The following is a 21,132-nucleotide window of genomic DNA, read 5'->3' as shown; positions in this document are numbered from 1 at the left end:
ACCTACTTCTCGTGATTCTCAATCCCTTGAATCAGGTTGCGTCCCCAGAAAAGAAGTTTAGAGTCATCTACTCGTATCTTATCCAAGGGTACGAATGGTGCTCCCATTTTAATGTTTATGATATTCTCTATATGGTCGTCTTCCACCGTGTTGACTATACCACTAATTTTTATTTTTACTTGTGAATATATTATGTTGATTAAATAATTGAGAGTCTCATTAGAAGAATCCTAAGAATCTACTACTACTACTACCGCTACTACTACTACTACTACTACTACTACTACTACTACTACTACTACTACTACCACCGCTACTGCTACTACTACCGCTACCGCTACTGCTACTACTACTACCGCTACTGCCACTGCCACTGCCACTACCACTACCACTACTACTACTACTACTGTTACTACAAGTTTATACATGAAGCGTGAAATTTGTTTACAGATAATTCGCAACTTTAAGATCGAATACGAATATGGCGATATGAAATTTGAGAGCAAACTTCTATATACACCAGTTTCACCTCTCAGATTTAAAATGGTGGACAGAACGACATAAAACAAAGTAATTAATTGGTTTCACATCATGCTTGGTTGGTCAACGAATCAGTTGAAGAACATGGTAACTACTCGTGTACTGAAGACTTCTGGTTTGGAATATCTAGTATGCACAGTGTGCGAATTAACGGGGAGGATGAGGGGGATTTCCCCCCTGTTGGTAAGTTATCCCCCTCTCATAAATTCATAGTAACATCCCTGCCAGGGATAACTTCTATCCCCCTCACAAAATATAATTGTTTTAATACGAGTATACTTTATAAAGTACAGTACAAAGTAAGAAAAGAAAATAATACTGATGTATTATCATCACCATCAAGCTGATAACAATCAATAACTTAGGAATTACACACCTCATCTTAAGCCTGCGCATGGATATAATTATCCTTATAATCAAGATGCAAGACAAGCGACTCAGTGCAACCAAGCGTTGAGCCGTATCGAATGAGGATAATAATAATAATTTTATGTACGGTATTCTCTATCTAGGATTCTATGCCCCCCCCCCAATCAGAAATCTTGATTCGCACCCTGAGTATGCAACTATTAGCGGAATATCGATAGGAACATTGATTAATACCTGTATATAACAGATAAAGACGAAGCGGGAAGAATGTTTTATGTTGAGCCTTTATTAAGTGGAAATGAAAAGTTCTTTTCCCTGTGGTGAAATTTTCAAACTGGCTTTACGTCCGACTTGGATCGTTTTTCGGTTTCGTGCATTAGGCACGTGACAGTACTTATTCATGCAAAGCCACTAGATGACATCATCTTTTGCACCTAAAGTGGACATGAAACGTGTTTTTCCCGCCTTGTCTTGAGATTATTGTAATTCTTACTTAAGGCTTCAATTCAGGTTAATGCCACTTAATATTTATTATTATTATTATTATTATTATTACTATTATTATTATTATTATTATTATTATTATTACTATTACTAAGTACACCTGTAAGTGTGTGTATATTCCATATTTGCACTGAATTTATTGTAAAAATAATGAATCCGACGTTCACGATTATTCCAACCGCGAAGTAACATGCTGTTTCAGAGTTCGAAGTAATTTAATTTAATGTTACATCTTCCATATCAGATATTCCCAATAGTTTTCCAATTCTGCTTACATTTCTCTTAAATTTTGTATAATTATAATTATATATTTTCCTATAGAAATAGTAGTGTGATGTTGTATAGATCTGTTGCAGAGTATACGTAGTGTAAACGATATAAACTGTCAAAATTATGTAGACAGTACATATCAGCCTACTGAACAACATATCTAGTGAAATTTTATCTTATAATTTTATTTTTAATCTGTAAAATACCATGTTTTCAAGACTGAAAGTAGTTTCATTATTTGTTTACATTTCGCCTGAACGTGAATATTACTGTCAATGACCTTGCACCCAACACACACCAATACACAACAGAGTTACAAACGACTGCTTCAGCGTGCATACCGGGCAAAGTAGCGTAGATAATGACTGCATATTCTCTTTTCCAAAAACGTTAGACTTATAAAACACTTTTTTTTTCTGGGAAAACTATGATAGTTACAATAAAACAATATTTCACTTTTTTCTTCAGTTATTCATGCTCTACCACCAGTATTTTTTGGCATTTGATGTCGTTTACACCCTGTATAACAGTCTCGCGATGGTGACTAATATTTGCGGGCGAGAGTTATTTTCTGCCCGCAGCGCGCGCGCGGAGCTCGTTTACCTGTAAACATTGCTAAAGGATGTACAGATCTTAGAACACAGCGCATCATGACGGAACAAAAGCGCTCATACAATAAAGTTTCAGGAAGAGTGGAAGATACAATATTTATGCTTCGTACATGGTGATGAAGTCCAGTGTTTGTGTAAAAAAAATATCATTTGCAAAAAAAGCAACATAAAACGGCATTATGAGACGCAACATTAAAGAAAAAAAAATATAGGCATTATTCAGGAGAAGAGAGAAATAAATTGATTTCGGAATTGACATCGAAGATAAATTAATTTACATTTGGGTCAGTAGATTGTATCTAGATTCCTTTTATTTCTTTATTTTAAATGTATTGTTGATGTTTTATTTGTTGCTTGTGTCTGGATATTAACTTTTATTAGACTACGTGTTTCTTTAATTTAGAAATAATATTTTATCTTTGATTGCACTTTAACTTATACTATTACTAAGCTCAAAAAGCCAATTCACTTTTATTCCAATAACTATTTTCAAGATTTTGAGCAAATATGAAGTAAACATTTTGAAAACTTTGATGCAAGGAGCTTTTTTTAGTAACGTCAATATAAAATATACTTAAAAATATAATTTCAAAACTATTAGACCTAATTGAACCAAATTTTGTACAGATATTATTATAGATCTGTTTATATAGTTTAAATTTCACAAATATTTAGCTGAAAAGTGTGGAAGTTTTAAAAGTCATACATATCCCATTAAATGATTGACCCCAAAAATTACGATGGCTCTCAATATCTTAATTTAATCAATTTGTTTTTTTTTTTTTTTGTGTTACGTGCATCTCACAAATCACTCTAAGAAACCTCATTACATAATCACGACTGGAGAGTAAGGACTACATTTTCACAATAATACAATCAATATTGGCGTTATTATTTTTTCAACAGATACTCAAAAGTACTTAGAGATCACACACGTCGAGCAGGTAGACCCTATTAGTTTCTCCTAACCAATGAAGTAAAGTATTTACACAATAAATAATTGCTTTTAACAATAAAATGGTTTACATACAATTAACTTTTCCTCTTTCTCCTTTTGTTCCTATAACACCCTTCCCATTGCGATTTGTTTATATATATGTACATGTATATTAAATAACTGAATAATTAGCCCTATTACATAGCCAGAAATTTAGTAACACACGTTATTATAATAATTGCTGCCTTTATTCGCTGCATGTGCATGTACATCCCTGTTGTCTACGTTACAGTGGATGCGCTATGCGCCCGTGATCAAGGTCGAGCTCTTCTACCGTGATTGGGAGCTAATATTGTCTCATCCCTGCTGCATTTTCATCATTATTTCCATCTTAGCACATTTATATCTGGTACTTCTGCCCGTACTTCATAGGTCTTCTCAAAGATCTAATGCTTGGTCGGTAATTTTTGAGCTTTCAAGATAGGTGTATTCACTGTATTGTATGCATAGGCAGGGCATGTTAACATTTTAGCGATGTGAAATGTCACTGGTTCATTATTGGTTCAAATAAGTTTTGATTCTTGCAAAATATTTACAACGTGTTGTGCTTTCGTTCTTGTATGTTTTTGTACTATAAAGGGTATCAAATCTTGATTAGCAATCCTCTTTGTTCTAGTAGTTTAGATTTTTTGTGATATATTCATTTCCACATTTAAGTCAATAACAGAATTAATGTGCAGTATATAGGAGTATCTGCAATGGTTTTTCATCATATATCTACTTCATTAGGAACGGAATCCTCCCCTTTAAACTTCACGACTTTGATGGCTTTGATGTTAAAATTTTCGTATTATATTTCATGCCCAGAAGACTGAATTTGTAAACAGAACGTCGTTAATAATCCCCTGAATTCGCAAATAATAGTATATAAACTTCTACACTAATAAAATTATTTGATATAGTCTGTTTCTCTCAGTCGATAGACAACATAAATATTATATAGATTGTTTTAATCTGGCTTTCTTTAGAGAATCCTACTTTTTAAATGCTTGTTTATTATGCATGACATTTTCAAATACGTAGTAGATGTATAAAATATGGCTAATATGTTTTTCTTCCTCATATGAAAACAAAATTTTCTAAATAATTGAGCATTTTTTTCTATGCATATATAACTTAGTTATCGATAACCATATTACTTTTTAATGGTTTCTGTAAAATGTCAATGTGGTCTCAAGAGATTCATGATGCTTATGTTTCTCCTGGAAATTCTGAGAAAAACCATCTGTATGAAAAGCAGCATCTTTGTTGGCAAGTCCTAATTCCACATTCATGTCGTGACCATGGACAATGCAATGTTCTTTAACATGGTAGAAGACGGGAAAAGAGCGTAGACGAGTTTCCAGCGCCTCAATATTGGAACCAAAAATATCAAATCCTTAGGGAAAATATGAAATTCCAGAAGAATAAAGGTACATCACCATCACTGGACTTCTCCTGCAACAGGCTCGTAATATATCTAGGGAAAATACAGCCTCATACCAAGTGTCGTAAAAGACCGTATAGATTGTAATACAGGGTGTATGGTAACTTCTCCATCAAAATGAAACTGGTAATAGATCATGAGAATAGATTTTAAAAATCTAAATAAGTTTTTTCTCTAACATTCACCGTTCTATAGAAAATCGTTACGTTTCTATAAAGCATTTGACAACATCACGGCTATTGAGAGCAAGTGCGGCCTGCACTCCTTACCTTCCCCTCACCCTCTGCTGTATTCAATCGGTGACGCGACAGTGATCTGTGTTCCAACATTTATTTTAACGATTTTTGCAATTATTCAATTTAAATTTATGGCTAAACAGTTTGATTTGTAAAAAAAAGATTTAAGACATTACCTGTTCAGATTATTATTACCTATATGCTTACAAAGTAATCAGTCATTTCTCTCGGACCAATACCGCAATAGAGCGCTGCAAACATTGGACAAAGACTATTTTTTTCTGCTTAACGGTGCTTCATCGAAAGAACAGTGTAATAAAATTTTGTTGTATTTAACATACAGAATCACCTCTTAAATTTTTGTGCATCGGTTCCCTTCCATTCTGTATAATAACTAGATACATTATTATTATTATTATTATTATTATTATTATTATTATTATATTGTGACTATTAATATTTTTATTTTTATGCACTAATCAATATATTTTTTAACTTGCAGGATTTTTTATTGTATGACAAGTACAAAATAATATGGATCTTTAAAAATGTATTGTGTTCTAAATCCAAAAATTATAGTCCGGAGTTTTTACTTGTTATTAGAAACATTGTTACATTATATTATATAATTCTTGTTAATATATCCAGTGTATTATATATAATTTACTTGAAAGGAACAAGAAATTCACGAAGGTAGTTGTTAGTGTAGCGCAGCATAAGAGGCTATTACAGCTACATAGACTATATAGTATATGTATTTATTTACACTGCAAGTGGGCAAGCACCCTGTGGCAGTGGTATACACAATATAAACAATACACAATAAAATTACAATACACAATAAAATTTACACTACACAATATAATTATACAATACACAATACAATTATATACACAATACACTAAGAATACACAATACAATTTAACACAATAATTACAATAAATAATAAAACATAAATAAAATACCTAATTTTACAATACAACCTACATATGTACAGGCCCTACATAAGTTTCAATAGTCTTTCACTTTACTCTCATCTCACTCACTGTAGTGGCACTATGACGCATTTCACTGACACTTTAGGACACATTTCACTGACACTATAGAACACATTTCATTGACGCTATAAATTATCACTGATCGGAACTATTCACTGCACTGTAAAACCATAACTTCACTGACTCACCTCGCTTCACTGATACAACAATTCAAATAAGTCAAATAATTACACCCTTATGCATACTTATAAACAGAGCTACATTTAAGCTAAATATTTCTAGTCTAAGGCCCTCTTACACGCTATTTTTAAATAATTAATAAATAATTAATAATTAATAAATATGACATTCGTTTAATAAAGGAAAATAAGTGACAAACTCAGAAATATTAAAGTTATTTAACTCTGTCTTAATGACATATCGTAATCATTGGATGTACATTAAAGAAGATTTATACTAAGGTTCTGATACTAATTCAAGAAGCTCCTAGAATAGACATGTAAGTAATATAATTACAATTAATATAGTGATTAGTTAACATCATTTTTACTGTATAATGTTATATATAAAACAGATTATGAATTTGTTATCAAGCAGTTAAATTGTGAAATAGTTACAAAGGTTAAAAAAAAAAAAAAAACAGTTTGTAAACTAAATAAAGATTTTGTACGCTTAGGTAATCCAAGAGATTATATGTTTTATTGTTAATTTATCATTCCCTGGTCTGAACAGTATTTGTGTTAAAAACAAATCACAGTTCCTGAAATTCCTGAGTCCTATTCTAACTTTATTCACAAATTTTCAATCTTAAATAAAATCTCGAATAATTAATATCTTTTGTTTTTATAACATATAGGCCTAAATAAATACAAACCAATATTTCAGTAAATTCCGTTGTGTTCAGCTTCATGTTTTTGAGAATATTCATGAATAATGAAGTACGGATACAAAGCCTTGATGCCTCAGGAAAATCCGCAATACCGCGCGGAAAGAAGAGTGCAAACAGACAATCGAAATTAGTTCCCACAAACCCTCATGGAAAGGAAGTAGAATTCACCCACAAATCAATGAAGAGCCAATTCATGAAATGAGGTTAACGACCTAAGCTTTACGGAGTTAACCATCAAAGAGTAGGAAAATATTACGAAGCTAAAATGGACGTAGAAAAAGAAAAAAACTACCATTAGCACAAATATACAAAAGTAGATTTTAAATAATACATTTGGCGAAGCCATGTGAACTCCAAGATTATCTAGCATCGCTGGAGATGTTTTTTAGTTGGTTATTTAACGACGCTGTATCAACTAGGTTATTTAGCGTCAATGAGATTGGTGATAGCGAGATGATATTTGGCGAGATGAGACCGAGGTTTCGCCATAGATTAACTTGCATTCACATTACGATCGGGAAAACCTCGGAAAAACCCAAACAAGTAATCAACCCAAGCGGGGATCGAACTCGCGCCCGAACGAAACTTCAGACCGGCAGGTAAGAGCCTTAACCGACTGAGCCACACCGGTGGCTTGTTGAAGATGGTGATAAAGAGATAAAACCGAGGGTTCAGCATAAATTAACAGACTTTCGCCGGGGGGAAAACCTCGATAAAGAAACGAACCAAATAATCGACCCAAGAGGGATTCAGACCCACGTCTGACCACAGCCTCGACTCGGACGGAGTGCTATACAGGTAGGTAGATATACAGATAACGCAGGCAGAGGGGTTTTATTAAGTAAACCATCAAGTTAGGAGCGCATGGAGTCACGGTGGGTCGGGTCGTGGGAAATTTGGGTTTTATTTAGAACGATTTAAATTACATAAGAAAAATGGCTACTTATGTATCTGTGAGAAACAGAAAACTGTGGACCACCTTTTCTTTCATTGTCAAGCATTCGAAAACAGAAGATGTATTTACATTTTTGTAATGTAATATACGAAAAATCATTATTCAATGTGTTCAGAAAAACATGCTGTTATGAACAGTGTTTTAATTTTATATGTAAATATATTTAAGAACTTGTAATTAATTCAAATTAATACAGTAGATATGTGTTGATTTCAAGTATCAAGACTTGTTTACCCACGTCAAATGTATTCTCCTTGTAATAATATAAACTAGGCCTACCAGTCTATAACCGAACGGGTTACATCAGCTGCTTGTCTATGCAGATGACGTGAATATGTTAGGAGAAAATACACAAACGATTAGGGAAAATACGGAAATTTTATTTGAAGCAAGTAAAGAGATAGGTTTGGAAGTAAATCCCGAAAAGACAAAGTCTATGGTTATGTCTCATGACGAGAATATTGTACGAAATAGAAATATAAAAATTGAACATTTTTCCTTTGAAGAGGTGGAAAAATTCAAATACCTGGGAGCAACAGTAACAAATATAAATGATACTCGGGAGGAAATTAAACACAGAATAAATATGGGAAACGCCTGTTATTATTCGGTTGAGAAGCTTTTATCATCCAGTCTGCTGTCAAAAGATCTGAAAGTTAGAATTTATAAAACAGTTATATTACCGGTTGTTCTTTATGGTTGTGAAACTTGGACTCTCACTTTGAGAGAGGAACATAGGTTAAGGGTGTTTGAAAATAAGGTGCTTAGGAAAATATTTTGGACCTAAGAGGGATGAAGTTACAGGAGAAAGGAGAAAGTTACACAACACAGAACTACACGCATTGTATTCTTCATCTGACATAATTAGGAACATTAAATCCAGAAGATTGAGATGGGCAGGGCATGTGGCACGTATAGGTGAATCCAGAAATGCATATAGAGTGTTAGTTGGGAGGCTGGAGGGAAAAAGACCTTTCGGGAGGCCGAGACGTAGATGGGAAGCTAATATTAAAATGGATTTGAGGGAGGTGGGATATGATGGTAGAGACTGGATTAATCTTGCTCAGGATAGGGACCAATGGCGGGCTTATGTTGGGGCGGCAATGAACCTACGGGTTCCTTAAAAGCCAGTAAGTAAGTAAATAAATAAGTAAGTATGAGTTTATAACTATAACCCTAATGTAATTTCGGGTAAAATAGGGTTCAAGAAATTGTATATAGTTGGGGAAAAGAACCATTAATCCCTTGCAAACTTAACGCACTATTGACGTAAATACTTGGTTATAATCTTGTCACTTACACAGTTAAAATAAACACGAACAGTCGAAGAAGTGGGAGATGAAATCTGCTAAAAAATATTTACACACCAATCCAAACAATACTTGACAATTTATTACATTGTATTACTTTGTCAGTTTTCAGAGTATGTTTCCTGATAAGCTTCAAGTGATAAGACTGTTTTGGCAGCTTGTAGGCTATCTTATTATTAATTGAGGAGCAGTAGGCTCTGTTACGCAATTTAGTCTATATGTACTTAGTAATATTATATGATCCTTTAACCGGTCAAGGTCAATTGATACGTCTTGCGGATGGATATGACGTTACCTCTCGAAGGGAGGGAGAGCGTAATTGAACCAATTGACCGAGCCGAATATAAGTTGGAAGATTTGGTCCTATTATTTCATCAGCGCGGTGCTAAAGTGTGGTTCAGTGGTGCAGGTCTAAATCAATACACACACAGATACACCAGTGTTCTCTTAGTACTGCTGCTGCTTTGGAAGCCATTTCCATATAAAACGAATCCTTTCTGTTATCCTTCCCGCTCTCACATTCAAGTGTATTGTTTACAGGAGCACACAACTACATAACCTACTTGTAAATTACCATTCAGTATACAGTACACGGGTCCCAACTTCCTTCAATTACTCTGCCTGTGTTCAAATTTGATGAAATTTCGCAACGAATCCACGATACAAGACAATTAATCTGCTGCTAAAGGGGGAACTGAAATGTTACGATTCTCCTACATCGGTAGGGTGTGCTGTCCCTACGCTTCAGCTTTATTACAAACTGCAGCCCGTAGTACAATTGCTGCTGAAGCGGTGGAAGATGAGTGGACAGCGGCCAGACCATTCAAGCACATCCCTGGACCAAAAGCTCTGCCACTTATTGGAAATTCGTGGAGGTTCATGCCGCACATAGGTAAGAGAATGAACGTGTGAGTGTCGTTGGGAATAAAAGCATTGCTGTAATTGGTAACTGCAATTATTTCTAGAAAAATTTACCAATATTATTAGCATTTTATTAACTATAATTAGAGCCCGGATGTATAGGCATTATTTTGGTTAAAATAAACAGGCATATAGGCATTAAAAATAGTAAAAATATGTAGTTTAATAGGCATTTATTATTCATGAAAACAGACAAAAAATAAACAAATAATTAATAAACTATCCCATACGATACTCACTTTCCTTGGTTACATGTCACAACAAGATTTTTTTAAGTTGTCAACTGTCATAGTGAGCCGTCTGTCAGAGAGAACGTTTTTCATGATGGAAAAAGATCTTTCTACTTCTACTGAAGTGATTGGAGCAAACTTAAAACAACTTGTTTCAGAAGGACTGTCTCTACTTTCTTTCAGAGATCGGGAAAAACCGACTGTGTATTTTCCCAAAAAGACGGGTGTGAGAAGGGATTAGAGACTTCATAGTAGGCGTGACTTGTGCGTGCAAGCGACAACAGTAACGGGACCTGGAGACTTGATTTTAATACTTCCCTCATCCCCTTTTTTTCCGCTGGTAAACCCCGAAGTGACCTGAGCACTGAGGGTTATACTGTTCAAACATCTTTAAGTGACATAAAAGATGGAATCGGTAGGGGAGATGAGTTACGACTTGTTGGAAACGTAGGCCTATGTATTGTTAGAGAATAAGATCCTCAGCAAATATTTGCGTGCGGTAAATATATATTTTTAATTTGGTCAACCGTTATTTCTTGTTTTTTTATATAATTTTTGTGCGGTTTATTTTAAATGCATTAAGAATATAGAATATGTATTACAACGACGTAAAAAGGCTAAAAAGACATTTAACCTTAAAATAGGCAACGGAAGCTAAAATAGACAAAAAAGGAAAAACAAAAATTGGGCCTATCGTCCCCAAATGTGTGGAAACGAGTTTATCTCTAATAGGTCTTCCATATATAAACTCAGTTTAAAAAAGGCATTTTGCCTAATATCCGGGCTCTAATTATAATTAATACAATTATGTAACTCAAACGCTCAAGATTTACAATAAAAACAATAAATCAAATCAATTTTGGTTAGTATACGCCTACATCAGTAGTTCTCAATGATTGAGAGACCGCGGCCCGGTAAAATCTTTTCCTATAAGACGAGGGCCCCGTCCCAACAAATTTAGGTCGTCAATACTGCAGCTTTCTAATTTGTTAAAAGTTTAAACATTTAACTGACACAAGTATTAATAATTAAGTATGATGTACGTAATCTTAAAACTTAAGAGTATCACTAATGGTTGAAACTTTGGAAATAATTTTCTTCTCTATTTTAATTGCATCTCTTTTAGGCGTGTAGAATTCAATGGCTTTGTTGACTAAATCGGAATGTTTTGTGTTGACACCTCGATAAAGTTGCGATGGCTTCATAGTTCTATTTCTCAAAACAGTAGCACACATGACTTGAGATGGTGTCAATTGGTCAGTGTCGGAGCATTGCATGAAACCAAATTTTAAGTAGTTATCCATGTACTTACGAGTGAACGCAAACCTCCTCTTGTCGTGCTGGTAGTTTTTCCCTCTTTTTGTCTATCCTTAAGATCGTTCTGTGGACTTAAGATAGATGCATCTCTAGTTGAGTCACAAACACCTTCAGTTCGAAATTTCTTAATACCAAAACTAAGCAAAGTCCCTTGTGTTTTATTCATATTAATATTTGAATCTGTATGCCTATTACTTTTAAAAAGCACGACACTCCTGTTTTGAAACGACACTGCAAAGCGAACTTGCGAAGAGACGGTATTCATTATGACTGTTCAGTATCGAGAACTGGATACAGGCTGCCTTAATTTTCAATTTAAGTGGAAAAATTTTGTGTATACTTCCCAGCTAATTGATCAGCGACATCTGCAACACAGATGTTATTTCGTTCAGTTTTGAGAACAGAGGATTCGCTCCCCATTGTTGTAATCAGCTTACAGGCAATTTTTATTACTGGTTATAAACAGCGAAAGAAAGATTTCTAAGTCTGAAAAATTCCCGATCATTAAAAACTAAGTGGTCTGGTTTCTGGAATTTGCTACACAGATGTTATTTACGAGATTAGATCGTAGTTAGATTTTAGAGTTTAGAAACGATCTAGATCTGCGCTTTTGGACACAATCATGAAAATTATTCCTCTAAGAATATTTCTACTATAAAGTATATATTCGTGAAAAATGCTACGAAGAGTAAAGTGACAAATTGTAGGAGAATATCTTGCGTCTCGGTATAATTGATGCCAGGGCCCGGCAGTTGATCAAAATTGTAATTCTATTAACATAAACTAATGTACCGATCAAATATTCATGACTCACTGAAGGCCAGTTTCTAACAACATTATACACAGCGTTCACCTGGAACTGATTTCCTCAGGTAAATGTTGTAGATCTTTTACTGTCATGGATCGAAAGCTACTGCCGAGAAAAGAGTGTGTACATTTTCTCTGGATCGAGAGTTGAAAGATTTGTGTCATGTGGTATGGACAGATAATATAGGTAAATGCACGTCAAGGTTAGAGCATTATTATACTGGATGAACAATCCTCCGAGCGCCCGCGCTTTCAAGGCTAGCCGTAAGGCTAGTCGGTGGAACCAGCTGCTAAATCTCCTGTCTTCACCGCGCTGAAGGTCGCGTCAGGCGTCAGTGTAGGTTGTAAGCTACTCTCGCAAGATAAGCACGTGTCTTTTAGGCGACGTAATAGTGTGTTAATTAAGTTAATATGGTTGAATTCGAGTATTCTATTTTCCAAAAAATATTCAATTGCGATTCACATGTGCGTACAGAATCGTCCCGTACTGCAAGGAGATTATTTCAAGAGACGTTCCCTGGTGTCCATTTTGAAATAGAAATTCCATTCAAAAATTTATTAGTAATACCTAGACTTCGGAATTTTAGGTCGCCAAAATGTGAATTTAGGTGCCTAAAATAGGCCTTGAAGTGTGGGAAATAGATTCTAAAAATCGAAAAATAGGCTCTAACTTAAATGAGATTTTTATTTAATTAAGTTAAAAATTTGCTGAAATATCAGTTATGAAATTGTGAAACTTATTTCAGTGCTTATAATACTATTAAACTCACTTTAATATTTATACATTGTGAAATTAATTAAATAATAATAGAACAGTACCACTACTAGTCAATTGTGTGCCATCAGAACTCAACTTTCCAACCATTAAATAGACTGTCTATGACCCATGCTTCAGAGAGCCAGATAATATTATGTGAATCGCCATTGCCTGAACGAATTCTGCACAAAGCCCCCCCTCATACGTTCAAATGAGCATAATGTTTCCTTATGTTGAATTCTGATGAAATATTTCCTTTCCGAGAAGCCTTTAAAATGATAATTCTAAAGGAAATTAAACGGGAGGTTTGCTTCAACGATGGCTTGGCATTATTAAAATTCAATTTTGTTTGAAGAATTGTTTAATCTCTGGGTTAGTAGAGACATTGTTTTTTGTTTCCTCCACGTTTCCTTAGTGTAGCTCCTTAAACATGTTGAAGTAAGTGGGATTATTTTTATCAGGTAAATACTTCATATTTTAGGTAATTCGACCTCATTTTAAAAGAATTCCAAACATTATAATACAAGTTGCTCTTAATCCTCAGAATACTTGTACAATTTTCATATTCATTTATGAATCTGTACCATTAATTATCACGTCTCTAATCATTAAAATAAATTTTAATAAATGTATTAATGAAAGACTAGTTAACCAGAATTATTAAAATTATTATACTTACTTACTTACTTACTGGCTTTTAAGGAACCCGGAGGTTCATTGCCGCCCTCACATAACCCCGCCATTGGTCCCTATCCTGAGCAAGGTTAATCCATTACCTATCATCATATCCCACCTCCCTCAAGTCCATTTTAATAATATCTTCCCATCTACGTCTCGGCCTCCCTAAAGGTCTTTTTCCCCTCTGGCCTCCCAACTAACACTATATATGCATTTCTGGATTCGCCCATATGTACTACATGCCCTGCCCATCTCAAACGTCTGGATTAAATGTTCCCAATTATGTCGGGTGAAGAATACAATGCGTGCAGTTGTGTGTTGTGTAACTTTCTCCATTCTCCTGTAACTTCATCCCTCTTAGCCCCAAATATTTTCCTAAGAACCTTATTCTCAAACACCCTTAATCTCTGTTCCTCTCTCAAAGTGAGAGTCCAAGTTTCACAACCATAAAGAACAACCGGTAATATAACTGTTTTATAAAGTTTAACTTTCAGATTTTTCGACAGCATACTGGATGATAAAAGTTTCTCAACCGAATAATAACAGGCATTTCCCATATTTATTCTGTGTTTAATTTCCTCCCGAGTATAATTTATATTTGTTACTGTAGCTCCAAGATATTTGAACTTCTCCACCTCTTCAAATGATAAATTTCCAATTTTTATATTTCCATTTCGTACAATATTCTGGTCACAAGAAATAATCATATTCTTTGTCTTTTCGGGATTTACTTCCAAACCTATCTCTTTTCTTGCTTCTAGTAAAATTATTATACCATTTTTAAATTTAGAATTACAAGTACTGCTCAAATAAGTTAGTTTCATGTAATATAAATTAAATATCCTTTTTCGCATTATGAAGAATGACATTAAAATATATTCACCTCAAATATACTGTACATGCGAATGTGTCATACTTCACAACAGGTAAACGTTAAATTATAATAATTACTACTGGAAAGAAAGTGCAGGTAATCATCAACTTAACTTGAAATGTTGTTTCGCATAATATTTACCTTCATCTTTCCGATACTTATATTTTTCATAAAGTTTTAATCTATTCTTAAAATACAGATTGTAAGCATTAGGCATGATGTGGAACAGCAATGTGTGTTTGATAACAACTTAATCTCAAGATGAAAATGGATAATTGATCTGAATAGCAATGTCGACATCTCATCCCTAAAATAAAAGTTAGCTGTGTTATAAACTGATACTATAATCTTATATAGAATAGAAACAAGTAATAATATCCTCTTTTCTAGGTAATTATCACAATGTGCACTTACAAAAGCTCCATGAAAAGCTGTATGACACTTATGGGGAAATTGTGAAACTGGACAGGATGTCGGGAAAACTTGACACTGTTTACTTGTTCAACCCCAGTGACATCGAGAAGGTACCACTTTTTTCAATAATAAAAATGTTTACCCTTTTTGACTGTATGAAGTAATGTAACATGTAATAATATTATATTGTATTAGTACAAGATATGATAGACACATTTAAGTGTGACAAAATTACACACTTTTACGTAATCTTTATATATTTCAAATAGCAATTTCAGCAGAAAAGTTTATTTCTCCTCACCCAATGGTATTCGCACCGACTTTACGAGCGTGCTCATAGATGTCGCTAGCTCAGAGAAGCTTGGAACACTTAGTTCGTCAGAGACTATCCCGGATGCATCACAGGCTGTGGGTTTATGTTGCACTCGTGATGAAGAAGTTTGTTGTTTAGTCAGCTATTCGAAGATGCCTTTGAACCTCATAAGTGACACCAAAAGGTCATCACCTAATGAGAGAACTAAGGCAGGAGATAATGGTGTAGGTTGGCCAGTTAATTTCCTTCTTCATTGCATACATCACTGATTAGTAACATTTTACACTAATCAGACTTCAGATTTATGCAAACAATTGTTTTTCCTCTGACACTTACCAAGTGAGATATACTACCTGACAGTAGATGTACATAACCAGAACCTCAATCAGAGGTGATGATGGAAAATTGTTGGGATGTCACAGGGAAAACGAAGTACCTGAAGAAAAACGTAATGTTGTCTTGATCAAGAGCTTGCCCAACACAAGATATAAATTCAAGGTAATGCGGGATTTGAACCCCAGCTTCTGACTCATAAGAATAAAGGGCCATTGGGCCATCGTCGTTACTATTAAATCGTTTGTTAGGTGGTATGTCCGAATATTCGCGTCGGGAACTAGGTACTTCAGGGTTTCGTGTAATTATTTTCATCGTGGAACTATCCAGTAAATGTCAGTTTATTTTCTGGAGAAATAGTAATTATTGTGTATTTTAAGAAACAGACTCCTTTTATTATTCCACCGTATGCTGAAACTTAATATCTTCAACGTTTCGAACCTGTATGCCGGGAAACTGGCTCGACTTGAAAGTCATCTACTCTGTTGATGTTATGGTTAACTACTTCAAAGAACTGAACCTATTCCTTTTTTAATTGGATATATTATCTTCGCATCATACTATTTTATATTACGTTGTTAATTATAAACATTTTGATATCGGTATAATTTTCATGATACAATTTCTAGAAAGGGATGTCCATTTCACTTCATCTGAGCCACACCGCGGTGGCATTTTCGGATAATGTATTTTCGTTAATTCCGTCAATTTAATAGGGTTAATTGAGTAGATATTTATGTACATCTATACTCCTATGTAATATGTTGAATAAAACCTTGGGATTTGTTCTTCTGGTGATGAGTAAACGTCTAATGAACGTATGATTTTATTTATTGCACTGGCCGTACCCGTGCGCTCCGCTGCACCCGTTAGAAATAAATATAAAGTAATTACATAATTAAAATAGGACATTTGATCCAGGGAACATTCGTGTTTCATAGAAGGATAAATCGTTTAATATGTTACTTAACTTAAATTGCATCCAAATAATTAAAATGCGATCATTTTGGTCCAGAGACACTCATTGGTGCAATGACAATTCCTTTAACATATTTCTTAATTTTTATTACATGCAACCATAGTTTAATGAAGATTGACATCATTTAGATTTAATGTGTATATTTTATTTTACTTGTTATAGGTTTCCATTGAATTATGGTAATAACTTAATTTTAACCCTTGTTTTCTACGTATTCAGTAAATGGCGCTTGGCCCACTATGGTTCTGAACCCTTCAAATAACTTAAATTATATTATATAATATTACATATTATATTATATTATATTATATTATATTATATTATATTACATCAGAAGTTATTGTAATAACATTATAGCATTATGTCCATCTAGAGAAACTACACTTTCCAATGGTGAAATAATAATTAATTATACAAATCGGTTAATTTAGCTTCCGATATTACTTCATACAAACACAGAAACATTCTCTGTAGGCTATCTTTCATAGCTTTCGATTGTTGCTGTCCAAGGCCCCTTATAGACGAAGTCATTTGTTTTTTAATTCATTACACGGCCTTAGATGGCATTGTATTTTAATTTTAAAACTCATTTATCTCATTAAATATCAGTCCTATCAAAATTTTTCTAGGAATAAAACTTAACGCACATTATTTTTAAAGAAACGTTTGTTATGTAACATTTTTCACAAAAATCAATAATAAGCGAGATATTCCGATTTATTTAATTCAGGCCCCCTTATAACCCCCCTTTTAAATAATTTATTTTGAATACCATATAGCCTAAAATCTAAGTTACAACGAACTTAATTTCATCGAAATCCGTTCAGTCATTATCGCGTGAAAAGGTAACAAACATACAGACAGACAGACAGACAGACATACAAACAAAAATTTCAAAAAAGCGATTTTCGGTTTCAGGGTGGTTAATTATATATGTTAGGACCAATTATTTTTGGAAAATCGAAAATTACCAGAAAAATTTCGGCTACAGATTTATTATTAGTATAGATTACGGATAGGCAGATACCTGGTGGTAATGTTGGTGTAACAGAAAGAGAAAGAAACACAATTTAAACAAAGGAAAAATACAAAACACAACAAATAAAGCACAACAAATACAAGTAAAAAACAAAACTTAAAATAACACGACAATACAAAACAAATCGAAGACCACAATTACGAGATAATGATATAACTGCAAGAAATACAAATTAAAAATAACAATAAAAGTACAAAATCTCAACAAGAACACGATTTACAACACAAATACAAAAACACAACAGAAATAAAACTATAATAGCAAAATAAATTATTCTTACCACTAAATTGAAGAAAATACTAAAATCCTACGCGACAGTTGAAACGCTTACAAACATCTTAACCAATTTTAACACTTATGAAAGAAATACTTCGGACCCTTCAAATAGTTCATTTATTTACACATCCTTCCGTAGTATTACATACTTCCAATAGACACAAAAGAAGCTGCAATACATAAAACACCAAAGAATACCTGTTAATTTTAAGAAAACTTTCCGTATCATTACATACTTGCTATAAACACAAAAGAATCTCAATACAGAAAAGACCGAAGAACACATGGACATTTTAAGAAAACATATGAAGCTCTAACACCATAATTAAATATTCATTACACTCTCAATTTAATAACACTTAATAAAAATAATTAATTTGTAATAATTACTATTTTCTTACAACAACCTATACTATTTTTTAACGTTTAATTGTTAGAGTAGAGCCATCAAAATCCGCTGAAGGTAACTGATTCCAGTTTATTATGCTCATATTTGAAACAGAAAACTTTCCTCCGTTTCATACCTTTAATTTTGTTATCTCTGATCACATACGTATATATTATATCCCACTGGTCATTCCCATATTAAGAAATGGCAATATATAAAAAAGAACAACCACCAGGCTGTCCACCGTCAAAAACAAATTTTTGTAACGACCGCTAGGTGGAAGTACTGCTGCAAGCTATTAATCCATGCAATTCCATCAGAGTTATAACGTCACTTCTTTTGCAGTCGCTAGATAGCAGCATAGTTAAATTAGTAAATGTCTTGAAATGAATTAGGATTATCAATCTATTATATGTGATCAGTGGAAATGTGTAAGTTTTTCAATTCCATCCCCTACGCTGTTCCACACTTTTGCTCCCGTATACGCTTTAAATAGTTCACAGAGCTTTGATTGTTTCTACCTAGTCGCCAGAGTGCCCCAACCCAGTTCTCGGACTTTTTCTCACTCATGGCCCTTGCTACCTTTTATGAATTCTGCCGTCCTTTCTGTAATAAGCATTATGTTAAACTTAGTAATTGCTACATGTAAAGCAAGGGGAATAACTTATGTACAATTACTGCAAGGTAGTAACCCAATGAAAGGATAGCGTGATGTCAGAACAAAATCAGAAATAGTTATAACATAGGCTATAAAAGCTTCATTAATTTAGAACAGTATACAGGGTGATTCACGAGGATTTACTCTCACTTACGGAGCTTTTTTCCGAAGCACTCTGAACAAAAAATGTCATATAAACATGTGTCCTAATCTCAATATTTTCAGAGTTACGCTAATTTGAAGTTGTTTGTAAAATACCGTTATTCTTTAGTTTTAAGGGTAAAAGAATATTACAAATAGAGAATCAACCATTCAGAAGTAGTCTATCATTTCTTTAATTGACTAGTATTCTGAAGCTAAAAATGTGTTGTTAATTGCTTTGTACAGATTTTGTTTTTCAATTTTAAACTAAAAATTACATTGTTCTTATACACTTATCGCAAAAATTGTTACAAATCATGCAACTTTAGGAACCTGAGTCTTTACAGTTTAATTATTTAATTATTTATCCTAACGTACCGTCTTGAAGAATTTACAAGAGTGACGTGATTTGTAACAATTGTATGATAAATGGGAAAGAAAAATATAATTTTGTGTTTAAAAATGAAAAAAAAAAATCTCTACGAAGAAACTATGGAATTCACAAAACATATTTAGCTTCAGAATACTAGCTAATTAAGGAAATGATGCTTCTCATTCTTTATCTGTAATAATCTTTTACCCTTAAAAATAAAGAATAGGCCTAATGGTACTTTACAAACAGCTTCAAATTAGTGTAACTCTGAAAATATTGAAATTAGGACACACGTTTATATGACTTTTTTGTTCAGAATGTCTTCGGAAATAATCTCCGTAAGTGACGGTAAATCCTCGTGAATCATTCTGTATTGTAACGATTTATTCGTGTATTCTAGGCGAAGACTGGATATTCTTAGGCGTTGCCATTATAATTTAAAGAATGTTGGGAAGTAAAAATGACAATCAATATACATATATTCCTGTATATAATTACACAAATTCAGCCAAGTTCGGGAAAGCTCTCTGTTGCACGAGTATTAACCATCGTTGTGAGGAGCTGCGCCCCTTGCGAGTGTTTGTGATTGTGCAGATGATCCCGGAGCTTGCGGCAAATCTGTTACGTGATGCGCTTGCCTGATAGCTTCCTCCGTAATTTAATTGTCGCAGGACTAAGCGATATCTCAAGGAACCGGAGCCATTCGCGGCCTTAAGGCAACGTGTCTACCTACCTCGAAGATATCGCTTCGTAACAACCAAACTGTGTGTACTACATATACAGTGTTATGCAAATTAAGTTCTCATGCTCCATTTAACTTGTAACAAAATATTTTCACCTTAAGCCATAGACATATTTACGATATGAACAACTGTCAAAAAAAGTTGCCGCACTAGTGAACAGCGAATATTTTATAAGCCCGCTTCGGATTACGGTGATGTTACACGATGCATGCGCTTATAGAAGTAGTTTCGGAACTATGATGTTTACGCAGGAGTCATTCAACATCTGCGTCTCGTATAGCAGCAATAGTGTGTTCGCTTAATGATTCTAAGGTTGTGAGTTCGAGCCTTGCTCAAGTTATCATTTGTTTTATTATCGTTCGCTACCAATATTAAATAATATTCAAGTTATCATTTGTATTGTGTTATCATTCTGGGAAAGGAAGTGGCAGTGACGTAGGGGCTAGGGCAGACGATGACGCAAGAAAAGGGAAAGGTGGACGACGGAACTGGCAAAGGCGGTGACAGAAGGACTGGGAAGCATGTTGACGGAGGGACTGAGAAACATGGTGACTGAGAGATGGTAGAGACTCAGAAACGTGGTGACAGAAGGACTAGGAATGGCGGTGACAGGGGGACTAGGAAAAGCGGTGACTGAGGGATTGAGAATGACGATCACAGAAGAACTAGGAAAAGCGGTGACGGAGGGACTGAGAATGGCGGTGACAGAGGGACTGGGAAAGGTTATAACGAAGGAACTAGGAAAAGTCGGTGACTAAGGGACTAGAAAAGGTGGTGACTAAGGGA

At 34.1% G+C, this 21,132-nt stretch overlaps 3 protein-coding genes across 3 annotated transcripts in view; 2 read left to right on the top strand and 1 right to left on the bottom strand.

The window, feature by feature from the left end:
- Window positions 1–6,662, top strand: part of LOC138692999 (probable cytochrome P450 301a1, mitochondrial) — a 67,349-nt gene extending 60,687 nt beyond the window's left edge. Inside the window, exon 11 of the mRNA XM_069816493.1 lies at window positions 451–6,662. Within this exon, the coding sequence (XP_069672594.1) occupies window positions 451–564 (114 nt within the window). The 3' untranslated portion in view covers window positions 565–6,662. The remainder of the gene's footprint in view (window positions 1–450) is intronic.
- The window catches only part of LOC138693464 (zwei Ig domain protein zig-8-like), a 1,129,977-nt gene that overhangs the window by 1,029,713 nt on the left and 79,132 nt on the right, over window positions 1–21,132 (bottom strand). The window lies entirely within an intron of this gene.
- Window positions 9,448–21,132, top strand: part of LOC138693463 (probable cytochrome P450 49a1) — a 53,797-nt gene continuing 42,112 nt past the window's right edge. The window contains exons 1-2 of the mRNA XM_069817446.1: window positions 9,448–9,997; window positions 15,080–15,213. Of these exons, the coding sequence (XP_069673547.1) occupies window positions 9,805–9,997; window positions 15,080–15,213 (327 nt within the window). The 5' untranslated portion in view covers window positions 9,448–9,804. The remainder of the gene's footprint in view (window positions 9,998–15,079; window positions 15,214–21,132) is intronic.

This window comes from Periplaneta americana, chromosome 17 (genome assembly GCF_040183065.1).
Source record: "Periplaneta americana isolate PAMFEO1 chromosome 17, P.americana_PAMFEO1_priV1, whole genome shotgun sequence".
NCBI classification, from domain to species: domain Eukaryota; kingdom Metazoa; phylum Arthropoda; class Insecta; order Blattodea; family Blattidae; genus Periplaneta; species Periplaneta americana.
The sequence above is the reverse complement of the archived record's forward strand: the minus strand, read 5'-3'. Positions and strand labels throughout refer to the sequence as shown.